This window comes from Scyliorhinus canicula, chromosome 7 (assembly GCF_902713615.1).
Source record: "Scyliorhinus canicula chromosome 7, sScyCan1.1, whole genome shotgun sequence".
Lineage (NCBI taxonomy): Eukaryota > Metazoa > Chordata > Chondrichthyes > Carcharhiniformes > Scyliorhinidae > Scyliorhinus > Scyliorhinus canicula.
This window is the reverse complement of record NC_052152.1, coordinates 59,499,122-59,519,242: the sequence shown is the minus strand read 5'-3', so window position 1 is coordinate 59,519,242 and position 20,121 is coordinate 59,499,122. Positions and strand designations below refer to the sequence as shown.

At 44.5% G+C, this 20,121-nt stretch overlaps 1 protein-coding gene across 5 annotated transcripts in view; it reads left to right on the top strand.

Moving 5' to 3' along the window:
• usp9 (ubiquitin specific peptidase 9) overlaps positions 1 to 20,121 on the top strand; it is a 379,823-nt gene that overhangs the window by 306,175 nt on the left and 53,527 nt on the right. For all 5 annotated transcript variants that reach the window (XM_038802114.1, XM_038802113.1, XM_038802112.1 and 2 more), the window contains one exon: positions 16,382 to 16,511. In XM_038802114.1, the coding sequence (XP_038658042.1) occupies positions 16,382 to 16,511 (130 nt within the window). The remainder of the gene's footprint in view (positions 1 to 16,381; positions 16,512 to 20,121) is intronic.

The following is a 20,121-nucleotide window of genomic DNA, read 5'->3' as shown; positions in this document are numbered from 1 at the left end:
AGCATCCGCAGTAATTTGCTTTTATTATGGTTAGACCGCACTTGGAAAAGTGTGTGCAATTCTGGTTGCCACATTATAAAAATGATTTCAAGGCATTGGTGTGCATGCAGAAAAGATTTACAAGGCTGATATCAGCAATGTAAAAGTAGACCTTTCAGGATAGGATGAACAAACGAGTCTTGTTTTCTGTTGAAAAAAGTCAACTTCAGTGACTAAATAGAGGTCTTTAAAATCATGAAAGATTTTGGGAGAGTAAATACAAAGTGACCATTTCCACTTGTGAGGAAGAGGAAACTGAAAGCCACCAATATAACCTGGTCACCAAGAAGTCTAATGAGGAAATCAGAAGAAACTGACACACCGAAAGAACTGTGGGAATGTGGACCTTGCCTCCACCGGAGGTGGCTGAAGCGAATGGTATGGATGCATATGAGGGAGAAGGGAATGCATATGAGGGAGAAGGGAATAAAGGGTTACAATTCTAAATAGGAGGAAAAATATCAGTCGGCTCGAATGGAGCATTTAAGCCTGCGTGGACTGGTTAGGCAAAATGACCTGTTTCTGCACTGTATGTTATCATGTGTAATTGACTTGCCGATGAACTTCCCCCCACATAACGATACTTTGATAAGACTATCTATTTCCACCTCTGCAACATCACCCAACTGTGCTCTTGCCTCAGCTTATCTGCTGTGGAAACTCTCGTACTTTATTACCTCTAACCCTGACTATTGTGGGTCTGGAGTCATTCCTTGGCATCTCACATTCTAACCTCGTTGAATTTGACATTGTCAATGTTCAATTCACTTTTGAGCATTGAGTTGTACAATGTGGAAAGTGATGATCTACAAGGACCAATGCTGGAGCCACTGCAATTCAGAAATTTGCTACGGATACAGTGCATAAACAAAAGAGAAAACATTGCATTCACAGTCTAACAACCTATGTTGCTACAGTGCAGCACCAGAATCACAGCCAAAATAGAATAAAGAGAGAGAAAATAGTGGAAGCAGTCTTAGGTCTTCATGCTTCCTGCCCAGGACAGATACATCCAGTGGATACATCCAGTGGATACATCTAAAACTGGCAATCTCGTTTTTCCCCCAAACCCTCTCCTGTACCAGGCATTCGTGGTCTATTGAAGATGAGGCAAACGCTGAGCTTTGGGAAGCTCTACCATCTGGAGTTGTCATAATCTGTTGGCAAGCACTCTGCTATCCTTGAAATGCTGCTATTCTGGATACAAGACTGCTGCCCATATCCTAACTCATACCAAGTGTCACCTATCAGCTCTGTCCTCACTGACCTGCATCGGCTCCTAGTTAAGCATTGCCTTCATGTTAAAGTATCATCCTTAGTTTGAAATCCCTTCATGACCTCATTTCCCCGACACGGTGGCACAGCATTGCTGCCTCACAGTGCCAGGGACCCGGGTTCAATTCTGACATTGGGTGACTGTGTGGAGTTAGCACTTTATCCCTGTGTCTGTGTGGATTTTCTCCAAGTTTGTCGGTTTCCTCCCACAGTCCAAAGATGTGCAGATTAAGTGGATTGGCCATACTAAGTTGCCCCTTGGTCCAAACGGTTAAGTGGAGTTACAGGGATTGGGTGGAGGTGAAGGCCTAGATAGGGCACTTTTTTGGAGGGTCAGTGCAGACTAGATGGGCCGAATTGCCTCCTTCTGCACTGTAGTAATTCTACGATCCATTGCTTTCAAATCTCCAGTCCACAACATCCTGTGACCTTTGTGCTCCTCTAATTCTCACTTTTGAGCATCCCTAATTTGATTCACTATTAGCTGTTTGGGCCCTAAACTCTAGAATCCCTTCCCTAAACCTCTCCAGCTATCTACCTTGCTTTCCTTAAGGCGTTCCTTAAAACCTACTGCTTGGGCCACCCTTTTGGGCATCTATCTTTAAATCTCTGTGGCTCAGTGTCAGTTTTATTTGATAAGACCTTCGGATGTTTTATTACATTAAAGGTGCTAAATAAATGCAAGTTGCTTTTTTTTTTAAGTGTTTATTTTTTTGAGTACTATTGAAACAGCACTAATCCAGGCAAGCAAAGCTCTTCTGACTTGTGCCTTGGCAATGATGGTTTAAAAAGAAACGGTTTTCAGGAGAGTGAGGAGGAGGTGAGACACTCATTGCAGCAAATCAAACCTCTGATTTGCCCTTGTTGCCACAGTATTTATGTGGCTGATCTGGTTAAGTTTCTGTCAGTGGTGATCCCAAGGATGTTGATGGTGTGGAATTCAGCAATGCTGGTGCTGTTAAATGTTGAAGAGAGCTGGTTAGGCTGTCCCTTGTTGGAGATGTTCATTGCCTGGCACTCGTGTTTCTCACCACCTATTAGCCCAAATTGCAATGTTGTCCACATCTTGCTGCATAAAGTTACCAAGTTAATTATGTGAGGAGTTAACAAAAAAAACTGAACACTGCAATCACCAGCGGACATCCCACTTCTATCTGACCTTATGCATGCATTGTGAATTTAATTTGCGCCTTAACTGCATTCCTTCTTCCACTGACCCCACCTAATATCTTATTCCTCTCGAGCGATCTGATCCTCCCAGTCCTTCATGGACCGTGTTTCACTCTTCTACAGCGACTTCTGGTTTCCACCCCCTGCCAATTTTTTTTAAATCCTTCAAAATGGCACTTCACAAACTAGCCATGAGGACATGACCCCTGCCCTGTTGAGGTGTAACTTGTTCAGCCTATATAGGCCCCACCTCCTCCAGAACCAATTCCACAATATTCCAAGAATTAAACCTCCTGCACCATCTCTCCAGTGATTCATTCATATGTTCTATTCTCCTCTTTCTGTACTCATAGCACGGGTTGTAATCAAATGACCATCTCCAACAAGTGAGAATCAATGGCATTACAATTGCTGAATCCCCCACTATCGATACCCTGGGGATTGCTATTGACCAGAAACTGAACTAGACTTGCCATATACCTACTGTGATTGTAACAGCAGGTCAGAGACTGTAACTTCTGAGGCAAATAACTCACCAACTGACGCAAAGATTGTCCGCCATCTACTAGGCACAAGTCAGGAGTGTGATGAAATACTCTCCACTTGTCTAGTGGAGCGCCACGAAAATGCAGCTCCAACAACATCCAAGGAGCTCAACAGCACTCCAATCACCAACTTAAACATTCACTTGTTCCACCACTGACAATGGCAGCAGCATGAATTCTATACAAAGTGCACTGCACAACTCGCCAAGCTCACGACTTCCACCCCCTAGAAGGACAACGCAGCAAATACCAGGGAACACCACCACTTATAATTTCCTCTCCAAGCCACACACCATCCAACTTGGAACTTTTTCACTGTTCCTTCACTGTTGTTGGATGAAAATTCAAAAACTCCAAGCACTGTGTATGTACCCACACCACATGTGTTGCAGAGGTTCAAAAAGGCAGCTTATCAACACCTTCCCGAGTTCATTTGAGGATGAGCTAAAGATACTGGCCTTGCCATTGATGCCCGTAAGCCATGAAAAAATACAGCAAATGCTTTCAGAATGTCCCAACTCCTGTAGTGTTTGTGCTGGATAGCACCTCTCTTGGCGATCTGCACTGACGCTGGATTCTCACACTGCAGCTGCTTTTTATTCTCGCTGGGCTCCTCCCTCAATGCTCTGCTGGCTGAGGATTCTCTCTCACAGGCCTTCCCTTTTTAAACTGACTGGGCTCTCAGTGCTCCCACTGACTCTAAATGGACAATGTTAAAAGATTCCAGATAGCATCGCTTATTAAAGATCAGTTATTAAGATAGCTGATTGCCAAATCTTTGGAACAGGAAGCAGAGGACATGATATTACATTTCACTGAACAGTCCAGTCGTAATCTGCGAAAACCTGTGAATTTTCTCCGTTCCTCTTCAAATTAGGTCACCATTTGATGCCCAAAAAAGGGGTTCTCATCAAAATTCCAACGGAATTAGCCTTTGGCCGAACATAACATAATTTTCCTATAATTTATTAGCTGTGTGGCTCTTGATATCTGAGAGAGGCACGGTTCTAATTGTTGTTTATGTCAATGTTGTTAGCTGCTGGAAACGTCGATACTTTGAAGACATATGCCAATAGAGACTGATACTGCAAACCATGAAAGCTAATACTTCAGTGAACTTGTAAAAAATCTTAACCTTACACTGGGACTTGGAGTCAGCAAACTGCATATGCACAGTATCCTCCTGTCTTGCAGATAGAATTGTTTGGAAGCCACATTTCCTGTTCCTGGTTTTTGTTTCCCAGTTTCATATTTAATTTGCCTCAACAAATCAGTGTTAATGTTTACTCATCACAATAGGTTCCCATTGAAAGGGATGTTTCGAGCTGTTACGGCCACTTCGGTGCACATTTGCAACGCAGGAATTTAAAGCTATACCCCTATTTCTGCTAAATATTTTCTCGACCACTTGTCAGCACTTTGGTGCCATAGCACTCCACAATTTTATTATAAGTCCTTAAGAACTTTACTTCCAAGCCTTGCACTAGTGTATTCTTATTTTGTGTCACAATTGAGCAAATCATGGAAGAATGTTTGATTGCCTCCTCTTTGTGAGGTCTTCTCCATCTTTGATTTTCAAGCTCCCTCATTGAAACCTCAGTTTGTAACTCTCCTTGGAATACATTCCATAGCTTAGACTTACAGATTCAGCACCCCTTATCCTAAATGCTAGGGGCCAAGTGTGTATCAAATTTGGCTTTCAGAATATCATTTTTCGGGCAGCGCAGTGGTTAGCACTGCTCCTCACGACGCCCAAGTGCCAGGTTCGATCGCAGCTCTGGGTCACTGTCCGTGTGGCGTTTGCACATTCTCCGTGTTTGCGTGGGTTTTGCCACCACAACCCAAAGATGTGCAGGGTAAATGGATTGGCCACACTAAATTGCTCCTTCATTGGAAAAAATGATTTGGGTACTCTAAATTTATTTATATTTTAAATATCATTTTTGAGACTGCAAAACGGCCTGTTCCTGGGACCTGCAATTTGTGGAGCGGTGGGTCCTGCATATGTTCGGCACGTTGGGACCTCTGTATTGCCTGGGAACCCTCCCAGAGCCTTGTGGGATTTCCCTCTCATGACATCATGTCGTCGCTCAAAAATAAGTGCCGATTTTGAAATTTTCCAGTTTTTGGAATTTTCAATGAGGGATGCTCAACCTACATTTACTGTTACGTTTTGTTCCCAGATTTGCAAACTGTTTACTCTGGACAAGAAAATATGGATGTAGTCTGTAGTGGGATCAGTTGTACAGTTTAGTACATGATTTGGCCAAATCAATTGTTATTTTCATTTAAATTTATATTAAGGGGCAACTTAGCTTGGCCAATCCACCTACCCTGTATATGTTTGGTTTGTGCAGGTGAGACCCACGTAAACAAGGCCAAATCAATTGTGGTAGAATTATTGAATCATAGAACGGTGAGAGCACGCTCTCTGCAAAAGCAATTTAGCTAGTCTCATACCTTTTACCTTTTCTCTATAGCCCTGAAAATTTTCACTCTTTCAGGTGCTTTTCCAATTTCATTTTGAAAGCCACAATTGAATCTGCCTCTCCCACACTCTTGGACAGTAAACTCCAGATCTAACCCACTCGCTGTTTAAATGGTTTTCCTTCTGTCACCGGATAAAATCAAATTACTGCGGATGCCGGAATCTGTAATGAAAGAAAAAATGCTGAAAAATCTCAGCAGGTCAGGCAGCATCTGTAGGGAAAGAAAAGAGCTGAAGTTTTGAGTCCAGATGACCCTTTGTCAAAGACAATGTTTCCTTCTTTGACCTTTGGTTCTTTCGCCCATCACCTTGAATCAGTGTCCTCATCCTCCTGTCAATGAAAATAGTTTGTCTCTCTTTATTCTCTATAGATCCCTCTTAATGTTGAATACCTCTTCCAGATCGCCTCTTGACCTTCTCTTTAGCAGCATTAACTAAGACAGTGCCTTTAACAAAATGAAACAACCCAAGGTGCCATAAATGCATTACAGTATAAAGTATGACACCGAGCCACATGAGTTATCAGGCCAGATGATCAAAAGCTTGCCCGAAAGGGTGTTTTAAGAAGTATCTTAAAGGAGAAAAATCAGATGGAGAAGTCGAGAAATGTGAGGAGGGAATTCCAGAATCAGAACAAAGGACACTGGAAAAACTCAGGGCATCTACCAGGAGAGAAACAGAGTAAATGCTTCGAGTCTGTTGAGTTCGCCAGAACTGAAAGAAGGGAGAATGTAGAAACTGCAACAGAGAGGAACAACTATGACTCAAAATATTAACACTCTTTCTTACTCTCCTGATAGAGGTTGGCAAATCTGTTGAGGTTTTCCAACATCCTCTGTTCTTGTTTCAGATTCCAACATCCATAGTATTTTGCTTATTTTGGGGAATTCCAGGGCTTTGGGATCTAGACAAATATAAGTACAGCCTCCAAAGGTGGGGCAATTATAATTGGTAATCTAAGAGGCCAAAATTAGAGGTGCTCAGATGAAAGTTGTGGGTTTGAAGGAGATTAATGATAGGGAGGGACAAAGTTATGGAGGGATTCAAAATCAAGAATGAGAATTCTAAAGCCAAGACATTGCTTTACAAATAGTCAGTGTGGATCAGAAAGCAACGGGTTAAATAGGAAATGGGATTGGCTGCAAGTTAAGACATGGGTAGCAAAATTTTGGATGACCTCAAGTTTAAAAGAGAATAGGTTGTGGAGACCACCCAGGTGTGCAATGGAATAGTCGAGTCCAGAGAAAAGAAAGGCATGGTTGAAGGTTTCTGGGGCAGGTGAACTAAGACTGCTGAAGTCAACCAATGTCACATTGGTGTAAAAAAATTATTTTCGTGATGAAGTTGGTATGAATATTCACTGAGAAGAACAACCCAGCTTCTGTTATGAATAACTGCATAACCACATAACTGCAGTTCCTCATCCTCGTAACCACACTTGTGGTTTCTGCATTCTTCACATTCTTCCTGAAATGCAATGTCCAGTAAACTAGCACGAAGCATAAAACTGGACTATAAAAGTTTCTAAAGGTATGTGAAAAGGAAAAGACTAGCGAAGACAAATGTGGGCGTGCAGGCAAAGACATGAGAATTTATAATGGAATGGCAATTGGCTGAGAAGCTAAATAATTTATTTGTGTCTGTCTTCACGTAAGAAGAGACCAGATATCTCCCAGAAATAATTGCTGTGTCCAGGGCATTGTCTGTGTGGAGTTTGCACATTGTCTTCGTGGATCTCACCCCCCACAACCCAAACATGTACAGAGTATGTGGATTGGCCATGCTAAATTACCCCTTAATTGGGATTTTAAAAATTAAGAAATAATTGTGATGCAAGGAACTAATGAGAATGAGGAACTGAAATAAATTAGTACTGGTATAAAAGTAGCGTTGGAGAAATTAATGTCGGCATTGGTGGTCATCTTTTAAAATTCTAAATATGCTACAACAATACCTGCAGATTGGAAAATTACGAATGTAACCCGCTGTTTAAAAAAGGAAGGAGAAAAATGGGAAACTACAGACCTGCTGGTGTGACATAAGCAATTGGAAAATACTGGAATTAATTATAAAGGATGTGATAGTTGGACATTTAGAAAATAATGAACTGATTGGCAGAGTCAACATGGATTTATAAAAGAGAAAGTGTATGACAAACCTTTTGAGTGTTATGAGGCTGTTGTGAGCAGAATATATAATATGGAACTAGTGGATGTGGTGTTTGGATTTTCAGAAGGCTTTCAATGAGGTCACACAGGAGGTTAGTAAATGAAGTTAAAACACATGGGATTTGGGGGGTATTATATGGACAAAGATTGGTTAATGGACAGACAACCGAGAATGAATATACAGGTCATTCTCAGGTTAGCAGGCTGTGACTAATGAGGTACCACAAGGATCAGTACTTGGGGCCCCAGGCATTCACAATTTGTATCAATAATTTTCATATTGGGACCAAATAATAGTTCCAAGTTTGCAGATGACAAACTTAGCAAGAATGTGTGTTGTGAGGATGATGCAGAGAAACTTCAAGGGGATTTGGGCAGTCTGAGTGAGTGGACAAGAGCATAGCAGATGGAATATAATGCGGATAAGTGTGAGGTTATCCACTTTGTTGGGATGAACAGAGGTGCAGAGTATTTCTTAAATGGTGGGAGATTGGTAAGTGTTGATGTCCTCAAATGAATCTGGATTTCCTTTGGATTTGGATTTTGTTTATTGTCACGTGTACCAAGGTACAGTGAAAAATATATTTCTGCGAGCAGCTCAATGGACCATTAAGTACATGAATGTCCCTGGCTCCTTCACATGCGGGAGGTGTGTCCAGCTGCAGCTCTTGTTAGACCGCATGACAGCTCTGGAGCTGCGAATGGACTCACTTTGGCGCATCCGCGATGCTGAGGAGGTCGTGATAGCGAAATGGTTACGCCACAGATTAGGATTGCTGAGGGAGAAAGGGAATGGGTGACCAAAAGGCAGAGAAAAAGCAGGAAGGCAGTGCAGGTGTCCCCTGCGGTCATCTCCCTCCAAAACAGGTATACCGTTTTGGATACTGTTGGGAGAGATGACTCACCAGGGGAAGGCAGTAGTAGACAGGCTCATGGCACCGTGGCTGGCTCTGCTGTACAGAAGGGTGGGAAAAGGAGTGGAAGGGCTATAGTCATAGGGGATTCAATTGTAAAAGGAGTACATAGGCGGTTCTGTGGTCGAAAACGAGACTCCCGAATGGTATGTTACCTCCCAGGTGCACGGGTCAGGGATGTCTCAGATCGCCTGCAGAACATTCTGAAGGGGGAGGATGAACAGCCAGTTGTCGTGGTGCATATAGGCACCAATGATATAGGTTAAAAAAAAGCGGGACGAGATCCTACAAGCAGAATTTAGGGAGTTAGGAGCCAAGTTTTAAAAAGTCAGATCTCAGAGGTAGTGACCTCAGGATTGCTACCAGTGCCACGTGGTAGTCAGAGTAGAAATGAAAGAATAGGCAGAATGAATGTGTGGCTTGAGAGATGGTGCAGGAGGGAAGGGTTCAGATTTTTGGGACATTGGGACCGGTTCTGAGGGAGGTGGGACTACTTCAAATTGGACGGTCTACACCTGGGCCGGACTGGAACCAATGTCCTTGGGGGTGCTTTTGCTAACGCTATTGGGGAGGGTTTGAACTAATGTGGCAGGGGGGTGGGAACCAAATGAGGAGGTTGGTGGGCAGTAAGGAGGTAGTAACTAAAGCCTGTAAGGAACTAGATCATGAAGTCAGTGTGACTAAGGGGAAGAGTAGGCAGGGAGCAGATGATGAATGCAAAGAGACTGGTGGTCTGAGGTGCATTTGTTTTAATGCAACAAGTGTAGTAGGTAAGGCAGATGAACTTAGGGCTTGGATTAGTACCTGAGTATGATGTTGCTATTACTGAGACTTGGTTGAGGGAAGGGTATGATTGGCAACTAAATGTCCCAGGATATCGATACTTCAGGCGGGATAGAGAGGGAGGTAAAAGGGGTGGAGGAGTTGCATTACTGGTCAGAGAGGATATCACAGCTGTGCTGAACGAGGCACTATGGAGGACTCGAGCAGTGAGGCAATATGGGCAGAACTCAGAAATAGGAAGGGTGCAGTAATGTTGGGGCTGTATTACAGATATCCCAACAGCGAGCGTGAGATAGAGGTACAAATATATAAACAGATTATGGAAAGATATAGGAGCAGCAGGGTGGTGGTGATGGGAGACTTTAATTTTCCCAACATTGACTGGGATACACTTAGTGTCAGAGGTCTAGATGGAGCAGAATTTGTAAGGAGCATCCAGGAGGGATTTCTAGAGCTGTATGTAAAAGTCCAACTCGGGAAGGGGCCATACTGGACCTGGTGTTGGGGAATGAGCCCGGCCAGGTGGTTGAAGTTTCAGTCAGGGATTACTTTGGGAATAGTGATCACAATTCCGTAAGTTTTAGAATACTCATGGACGAAGACGAGAGTGGTCCTAAAGGAAGAGTGCTAAATTGGAGGCAGGCCAACTATAACAAAATTCAGCAGGAGCTGGGGAATGTGGATTGGGAGAAGCTGTTTGAAGGTAAATCCACATTTGATTTGTGGGAGTCTTTTAAGGAAAGGTTGATTAGAGTGCAGGACAGACATGTCTCTGTGAAAATGAGGGATAGAAATGGCAAGATTAGGGAGCCATGGATGACAGGTGAAATTGTGAGACTAGCTAAGAGGAAAAAGGAAGCATACATAAGGTCTAGGCGACTGAAGACAGACGAACCTGAAGACAGAAGAATATCGGGAATGTAGGACCGATCTGAAACGAGGAATCAAGAGGACTAAAAGCGGTCATGAAATATCTTTAGCAAACAGTTTTAAGGAAAATCCCAAAGCCTTTTATTCATATATATAAGGAGCAAGAGGGTAACTAGAGAAAGGGTTGGCCCACTCGAGGACAAAGGAGGAAAGTTATGCGTAGATCCAGAGAATATGGGTGAGATTCTTAACGAGTAATTTGCATCGGTATTCACCGAGGAGAGGGACATGACGGATGTTGAGGTTAGGGATAGATGTTTGATTACTCTAGGTCAAGTCGGCATAAGGAGGGAGGATGTGTTGGGTATTGTAAAAGGCATTAAGGAGGACAAGTCCCCAGGTCTGGATGGGATCTATCCCAGGTTACTGAGGAAAGTGAGAGGAAATAGCTGGGGCCTTAACCGATATCTTTGCAGCATCCTTGAACACGGGTGAGGTCCTGGAGGACTGGAGAGTTGCTAATGTTGTCCCCTTGTTTAAGAAGGGTAGCAGGAATAATCCAGGTAATTATAGACCGGTGAGCTTGACATTAGTGGTAGAGAAGCTGCTGGAGGAGATACTGAGAGATAGGATCTATTCCCATTTGGAAGAAAATGAGCTTATCAGTGATAGGCAACATGGTTTTGTGCAGGGAAGGTCATGTCTTACCAACTTAATAGAATTACTTGAGGAAGTGACAAAGTTGATTGATGAAGGAAGGGCTGTAGATGTCATTTACATGGACTTCAGTAAGGCATTTGTTAAGGTTCCCCATGGTAGGCTGATGGAGAAAGTGAAGTCTCATGGGTCCAGGGTGTACCAGCCAGATGGATAAAGAACTGGCTGGGCAACAGGAGACAGGGTAGTGGAAGGGAGTTTCTCAAGATGGAGAACTGTGACCAATGGTGTTCCACAGGGGTCCGTGCTGGGACCACTGTTGTTTGTGATATACATAAATGATCTGGAGGAAGGTGTGGGTGGTCTGATTAGCGATTGGTGGAGTAGCAAATAGTGAAGGGGATAGTGTCAGAGAATACAGCAGAATATAGATAGATTGGAGAGTTGGGCGGAGAAATAGCAGATGGAGTTCAATCCGGGCAAATGTGAGGTGATGCATTTTGGAAGATCCAGTTCAAGAGCGAACTCTACGGTAAATGAAAAAGCTCTCGGGAAAATTGATGTACAGCGAGATCTGGGTGTTCCGGTCCATTGTACCCTGAAGGTGGCTGCGCAGGTCGATAGAGTGGTCAAGAAGGCATACGGCATGCTTTCCTTCATCGGAAGGGGTATTGAGTACAAAAGTTGGCAGGTCATGTTACAGTTGTATAGGACTTTGGTTCGGCCACATTTTGAATACTGCTTGCAGTTCTGGTCTCCACATTGCCAAAAGGATGTGGATGCTTTGGAGAAGGTGCAGAGGAGGTTCACCAGGATGCTGCCTGGTATGGAGGGTGCTAGCTATGAAGAGAGGTTGAGTAGATTAGGATTGTTTTCATTAGGAAGACAGGTTGAGGGGAGACCTCATTGAGGTCTACAAAATCATGAGAGGTATAGACAGGGTGGATAGCAAGAAGCTTTTTCCCCAGAGTGGGGGACTCGATTACAAGGGGTCATGAGTTCAAGGTGAGAGGGGAAAAGTTTAAGGGAGATATGCTTGGAAAGTTCTTTACGCAGAGGGTGGTGGGTGCCTGGAAAGCATTGCCGGCGGAGGTGGTAGAGGCGGGCACGATAGCGTCATTTATGCTGTATCTCGACAGTTACATGAATGTGCAGGAAGCAGAGGGATAGAGATTCTTAGAAAATAGGCGACAGTTTTAGATGAGGATCTGGATTGGCACAGGCTTGGAGGGCCAAAGGGCCTGTTCCTGTGCTGTAATTTTTCTTTGTTCTTTGGGGGGGGGGAGAAAGGAAATAAAAGAAAATGCATAACAGGGCAACACAAGGTACACAATGTAAGTACATAACACCAGCATCGGATGAAGCACACAGTGGTGTAGTGTTTACGAGGTCAGTCCATAGAGGGTTGTTTAGGAGTCTGGTAACAGCGGGGAAGAAGCTGTTTTTGAGTCTATTCGTGCGTGTTCTCAGATTTTTGTAACTCCTGCCCGATGGAAGAAGTTGGAAGAGTGAGTAAGCCGGGTGGGAGGGGTCTTTGATTATGCTGCCCGCTTTCCCCAGGCAGCGGGAGGTGTAGATGGAGTCAATGGATGAGAGGCAGGTTTATGTGATGGACAGTTTCCTGAGGAAGTATAAGCGCTGTTGTGCTTTCTTGGTGGTAGCGTCGACGTGGGAGGAATTTGAAACTGCTAATCATCTCCACCTCGGCCCCTTGATGCTGACAGGGGTGTGTACAGTACTTTGCTTTCTGAAGTCAATGACCAGCTCTTTAGTTTTGCTGGAATTGAGGAATAGATTGTTGTCGCTGCACCACTCCACTAGGTTCTCAGTCTCCCTCCTGTATTCTGACACGTCGTTATTCGAGATCCGGCCCACTATGGTCGTATCATCAGCAAACCTGTAGATGGACTTGGAACCAAATTTTGCCACGCAGTTGTGTGTGTACAGGGAGTATAATAGTGGGCTAAGTACGCAGTCTTGCAGGGCCCCGATATTGAGGACTATTGTGGAGGAGGTGTTGTTTATTCTTACTGATTATGGTCTGTGGGTTAGAAAGTCGAGGATCCAGTTGCAGAGTGAGGAGCCAAGTCCCAGTTTTGGAGCTTTGATATGAGCTTGGCTGGGATTATGGTGTCGAAGGCGGAGCTGTAGTCAATAAATAGGAGTCTGATGTAGGAGTCCTTGTTGTCGAGATGCTCCAGGGATGTGTAGGGCCAGGGAGATGGCGTCTGCTGTGGACCGGTTGTGGCGGTATGCAAATTGCAGTGGATCAAGGTGTTCTGGAATTATGGAGGTGATGCGCTTCATGACCAACCTCTCAACACTTCATTACAACGAAAGTCCTTGTTTATAAGTCACTGAAAGCTAACATGCAGGTGCAACAAGCAATTAGGAATGCAAATGGTATTTGGCCTTTATCTAAGAGGATTTGATTGCAGGAGCAAAAGGTGCCTTGCTTCAATTGTATAGAAACTTAGTTAGACTGCATCTGGAGTAGTGTGCGCAGTTCTGGTCCCCTTATCTGAGGAAGTGTATTCTTGCCCAAGAAGGCATGCAGTGAAGATTGGTCAGACCAATTCCTAGGATTTCGGGTCTGTTCTATAAGGAGAGACTGAGGAGACTAGGCCTGTATTCTCTGGCGTTTAGAAGAAGGAGAGGTGGTCTCACTGAAACTTCTGAAACACTTAAGGGGGCTAGACAGCGTAAATGCAGAAAGTATGTTTCGTCAGGCTAGAGGGTCTAGACCCAGGATGTAGCCTCAGAATAAGGGGCAAGACATTTAAGGCTGAGCTGAGGAATTTCTCTGCTCAAGCTGGTGAATCTTCGGAATTCTCTACGAAGAGGGCTGTGGAAGTTGAATCATCCTGTATGTTTAGGCGAGATCAATAGATTTCTAAATACTATTGACATCAAGGGAAATGTTGATGTCGTGCGAAAAATGACAATAATGTTGATTCGCAGCCATGAGCTAATTGAATGGCAGAGCAGGCTTGAGGGTTTGAATGGCATACCACTACTCCTCCTATGTTCCTCAGACCAAATATGCTATTCGAACAGGTACCAGCCACTGCCTGATCTTGAGAAGCATGTAATGGAGTGGGTCCACAAAAATTGGCAGAGTGGTTATAGTATCACCAGAAATGCGTTGCATATATGGGTACTTAATTGGCCAAATCAAACTCTGAGCCCGGCGACGCTTTACAGCAGTTGAAAGCCCTGCATCATTTGGAATATCTGCATCAGTTAGACTTTATTTTTATTTTTTTAATTTAAAGTGCCCAATTTCTTTTCCAATTAAGGGGCAATTTAGCATGGCCAATCCACCTATCCTGGCCACATCTTTGGGTTGTGGGGGTGAACCCACACAGACCCGAGGAGCATGTGCAAACTCCACACGGACAGTGACCCGGGGCCAGGATGGAACCCGAGTCCTCGGTGCCGTGAGGCAGCAGTGCTAACCACTGTGACGTGGTGCCGCCCAGGGTACCCATTATGCCACATTGGCAACATGGATAAAACACCCATGAGTTTTGATGAGCCCAGCAGCTTAATTGTGGGGTGAAATGGTTCAAAAACACTGCTAACGAAAACCATGGGACATCAGAAGACAAGATTCAAGATGGTATTAGCCTGCATGTCTAACAGAATGAAATTGAAGCCTATGGTAACTTGCGAATGTAAAGCCATGCTGAAGGTCAGGTTCCCTGCAGTAGCCTTTGTATATGATCCATGGCGCAGGCTGGATGTATGGGGATGGAGGGAAGCTGTGGATTGGCAGCATGAGGAATCAGTGTCCCGGTGACCTACGTCAGCTTATTACTTAGGGATGTGTTCAGATCTCATGAGAGGTGCCCAAATTTCTGTTAAAACAAACACGATTTGGGCAGCACGATGGTGCAGTGGCTAGCACTGCGGCCTCATGGCGCCGAGGTCTCAGGTTCGATCCCAGCTCTGGGTCACTGTCTGTGTGGTGTTTGTACATGCTCCCCATGTTTGCGTGGGTTTCGTGCCCACAACCCTAAAGATGTGCAGGGTAGGTGGATTGGCCATGCTAAATTGCTCCTTAATTGGAAAAAATGAATTGGGTACTCTAAATATTCAAATAAAAAAGGGGGAGGAAAGAACATGATTCACCTTGCCTGAATGGTCATTATTGGTTCACGAGCTAAGGGTCTAATGATGGAAAGACATGATTTATCTTGGAGAGATTCTGAGTCTCCGAGATCGACTTACACAGCACTTTTGTCTGTATATTTCATCTGCCACATGATTGCCAATTCCTCGGGTGGTGCAGTGGTTAACACTGCTGCCACACGGCGCTGAGGACCCGGGTTTGATCCCGGCCCGGATCACTGTCAGTGTGGAGTTTTCACATTCTCCCCTTGTCTGCGTGGGTCTCGCCCCCACAACCCAAAGATGAGCAGTATAGGTGGATTGGCCATACTAAATTGCCCCTTAATTGGGGGGAAAAAATGAATTTATTTATAGAATTTACAGTGCAGAAGGAGGCTATTTGGCCCATCAAGTCTGCACCAGCCCTTGGAAAGAGCACCCCATTTAAACCCATGCCTCTACTCTATCCCCCTAACTCAGTATCCCCACCCAACCTTTTTGGACACCAAGGGCAATTTATCATAGCCAATCCACCTAACCTGCACAGCTTTGGACTGTGGAAGGAAACTGGAGCACCGGAGGAAACCCACGCAGACACAGGGAGAACATGAAGACTCCGCACAGACGGTGGCTGAAGCTGGGAATTGAACCTGGGACCTTGGAGCTGTGAAGCAACTGTGCCAACCACTGTTACTGTGCTGCCCAGGTACTCTAAATTTAAAAACAATGATTGCCAATTCCTCCAGTCTGTTTGTGTCCTTTTGGAAGCCTGACACTGCTCACAGTTCTTCCAAGCAAGGTGCTTTTTAAGTGACAATATAGCAATTAATTTCCCATGCGATGTTAAATAAATCTTGTGCCGATTGAAGTTTCATCGAGCAAGATGTTCATATTGGATATAGGTAACCAAATATTTTTAGTGCGCACGTATTTTTATTTATAAATTTAGAGTCCACAATTCTTTTCCAATTAAGGGGCAATCTCGTGTGGCCAATTCCACCTACCCCGCACATCTTTTTGGGTTGTGGGGGTGAGACCCATGCAGTCATGGGGAGAATGTGCAAACTCCACACGGACAGTGACCTGGGGCCGGAATCAAACCCGGGTCCCCGGTGCCGTGATGCGGCAGTGCTAACCACTGTGGCTCCATCCCACCTTTAGTGTATGAGTTAGCCAAATACATAGTTGAAGCGCGAATAAATAATGACCATTCTGACAAGGTGAAGCATGTTGCAGCAAAGAGTTGATGCTTTTAAAGAGATGATAAAAATGATGTTTAAAGAAGTGTCTAATTAATCCAGATGTGGATATTTTTGTGATTTGAACTAATGTTTTTTTTTTGCTATTTGTACTTAACAGGCTTTTGATAATTTAAGTCTAAGTGACCACCTTCTCAGAGCTGTTCTAAACCTACTACGACGAGAGGTATCTGAGCATGGGCGGCACTTGACACAGTACTTCAACCTCTTTGTTATGTACGCCAATCTGGGTAAGGATGTAACTAAAGACTTCACTTTATAACTAGTTTTTATTTTTGCAGGTAATTCCTCAAGCAGCTTAACTTGCATAATTTTCCATTTTGTGTACAGAATATTACATTTTTATTCAGATACAAAAAGAAAGCCTTTTTAAAAGTTTACTGTAAGCAGCTATCATTCAGTCTTTTGTTACCATAAAATCTACCTGCTCTACTATTCCAAAAGTAACTTTAAAAAAAAAGATAGAAATATCTGTACAACATTTAACAGCCTCAGTTTTGCATTTTGAGAATCAGTGGCTTGAGGATACCTTGGTTTTGGATATTTCATTCTCCCATCTATTATTTCACAGTTTATGATTTAAAACAGTGCTCTCAAACTTTTGTTATCATGATCTCAGCTTGCTTTCTTGTCTCTTTTTCATCCCCTGTCAAGTTTCTACTGGAGCACATGCCTCTACAACAGAGCAGACAGCTTGGCAATTCTTATAACGTTGAATTTATAAGTGACATGTACTGCTGTAATTGGTACAGTCATGTTTTAAAAATAACAAAGTTGACTAAATTGTTTTTTGTCAACTGATCTAATCCAGTAATTTAAAGAGTTGCACCAAGAAGATGAACATCTTGGATGACCAGTAAGGAGCATGGGAACTCCAGGAAAGGGTTCAAATTTGTCAAGTCAAATAGGTTATTTTTTAAACTTAATTTTGTACAGATCTGGGACAAGGTAAAACACCAGGTCATCTCTGTTCTTCCAGTTGATGAGATGGCTCTTGAAATGTACACTACCCTACGTTACTTGGGTTGGTTGTAGATATTTTATTACATTAATTCCAAAAATGTGTAGTGCAATGTGGGAATAATAGGGTACTGAAAAGTAGATGCAGTCAATGTATTGTGCTGACTTGCCTATTCTGAAGTAATTACAGTAGTTTCTGGCTTTGGCCCTTTGCCCAATTCATTAAAAGCTAATTTCAGCTTGTTATCTGCTGCACATTCAACTGGACCCTTGACCTATACTGATGTGAAGGATTCTTAGACGAGGCAGTCTTATTATTCCACCCATCTTAATGTTGTGGAACATTCTGACAATGTCTAATGTTAATATATATGGGAGTTTGTTTTTCTCCCTCTTCCTTTTTTCCTCCATCCATATTCCATATATATGCAATTAAGGTATTTACTTTTAAAAACACTCAGATTTGACATAAAAGCAGACAGAAAAACTGAGGATCCTGGCATCATTACATTGATGCCATGAAAAGAAGCTGTGCTGGGAATGAAATACGTTCCTTGGATGCGAGGGATGAATTGAGTCGCCAATTAAAGTACTTTAAAGATGGTGGCGCAATGGTTGGCACTGCTGCGTCATGGCGCAGAAGGCCCGGATTCAATCCTGACCCGAGTCACTGCCCGTGTGGAGTTTACACATTCTTCCCATGTCTGCGTCGGTCTCGCCCCACAACGGAAAATGTGCAGGGTAGATGTATTGGCTGTGCTAAATTGCCCCTTAATTAGGGAAAAAACATTTTAAAAAGTACTTTAAAGATATTTTGTTGAAAAAATATATTTTGTCTAGCTTTTCATCATGGACTTATGAGGACAATTGCAAAAATACTAATGCCAGGGGAAATAACTTTATACGGTGTGAGAAGTGGGTGCTGGTTAGTTGGCAAGTGGACTCTGGTTGGTAGAGGTGTTGCCATGGAGAATGCACCCATTGATGGTGACTGGCAGTTAACTGCCAGGCATTGTTTAAAAATCAAACCAGGCAGCTTGACTTTGATCAAGGTAGTGTCCTGTACAATGAACCAGCATATAGCTATCTTTTATTTCGTTTAGCTTGAACAAGTGCAATGTTTGTGCATGTTCTTTCTGACTGCAAAGAACAGGGCCCTATCTCTTCATATATCAGCTTCCTGTACACACAAGTGCACCATACTGTGAGCCAGATTGATTATCTTAAACTGGTTGTCAACATTACTTTTAGCGGACTTCCGGTGGCTGTGAAGAAGTAGGAAGCCACACATTTGGGAGCTCCCGTTTTAAACGGTCCTTTCGGCTCTTTTTAGAGCCCAAAACGGAAATTTTTTGACGTCTCCCGGTGGGGGAAGGTGTGCTGAACGACTTTCCCAGCAGTCCATGACTCGAACTCGGAGTGGAAAGGGGGAAAAAGCAGCAGCAGCTCCCCAGAAAAAACGGGGGAAGGGATCCAAGATGGCCGCCGGCAGAGCTCCAGAGGAGTGGAAACAGTGGGCCCAGGAGCAACTAGCTGCTCTCCTGCGCTGCTTCACAGACTTCAAGGCTGAGGTACTGAGCTCTCTGCAGGAAACAAACAGAAGGCTGTCGGAGATTCAGACCACCCAGGGTGCTGCCATCAAGGAGTTGCAGACGCAGGCCACTGAACGAGAGGAGGAGGCTGTGGTCCTCGTGAGTAAGGTGGAGGGGCACGAGGCACTCCACAAGAAGTGGCAGGAACGCTTCGAGGAGCTTGATCACCGCATGAGGGGGAAAAACCTGCGGATCTTGGGCCTTGCGGAGGGGCTGGAGGGGTCGGACCTGACAACCTATGTGGCTATAATGCTGAACTCGCTAGTGGGGGCCGGGTCTTTCCATCTGCCCTTGGAGCTGGAGGGAGCCCACAGAGTACAGGCCAGGAGGCCAAAGGACAATGAACCCCCGCGTGCGGTGCTGGTGAGGTTCCACCGGTTCAGTGATCGGGAGTGTGTGCTGCGCTGGGCCAAGAAGGTGAAGAGCAGCAAGTGGGAGAATGGGGTAGTACGGATCTACCAGGATTGGAGTGCGGAGGTGGCTAAGCGGCGGTCCGGATTTAATCGGACGAAGGAGGTGCTTTACAGGCAAAATATAAAGTTCGGAATGTTGCAGCAGTTCGGAAAAATGTGTTGTTTGTAGCCTGTGGGTAACTTATTCGGACCGGCATTATTATTTTGATTCCCCGGAGGAGGCGTGGGCCTTCGTGCGGACGGAGAAACTGGACCTGAACTAGGGGTTTGGGGTTGCGGGGTCAGTTGTAATATCTTAGCGCTGGATTCTGCTGTTGCTATGTTCTCTTTTTTTTGTACTTTTGCAATTTTGATATGGTTATTTATGGGGGTGTTGTTCTGCTATGTTTTTTTCTGCTGTGGGGCATTGGTTGAGTTGTGTATCTTGCGGGGAGGGTCGGGGGGGTTTGTTGTATTCTATGTCGGGTTGGGGGTATGGAGTGGGGCTGTTATTTGGGAGCTGCGTCAGAAGGGTGGGGTGGGGCAGTGCGAAAGCGCGGGCTTTCCTCTGGTTTCCCAAGCTGAGGGGCGGAGACGGTGACGGGGAGGCGGGGCCTTAACTGGTTCTTCCCCGCGCTGGAGCGGTGCCTGGAGGAGGGATAGATTGGGGGATGACCCCACTTTTGGAGGGGTCGGGTTATTGGTGGGAGTTTCCGGGGTCAGCAGAAGTTAACTGACCCACGGAAGTACAATGGAGGACGGTTCGCGGCTGGGAGAGTTCCTAGCCTGGGGGGGGAAGGGAGGGGGGGAAAAGGGGAATACCGGGTTGCTGCTGGTAGGGTCAGGAAGGAGCTGGTGGGGGCTGGGGGGACAGAGGAGAGGTGTTGTCGCTGTGG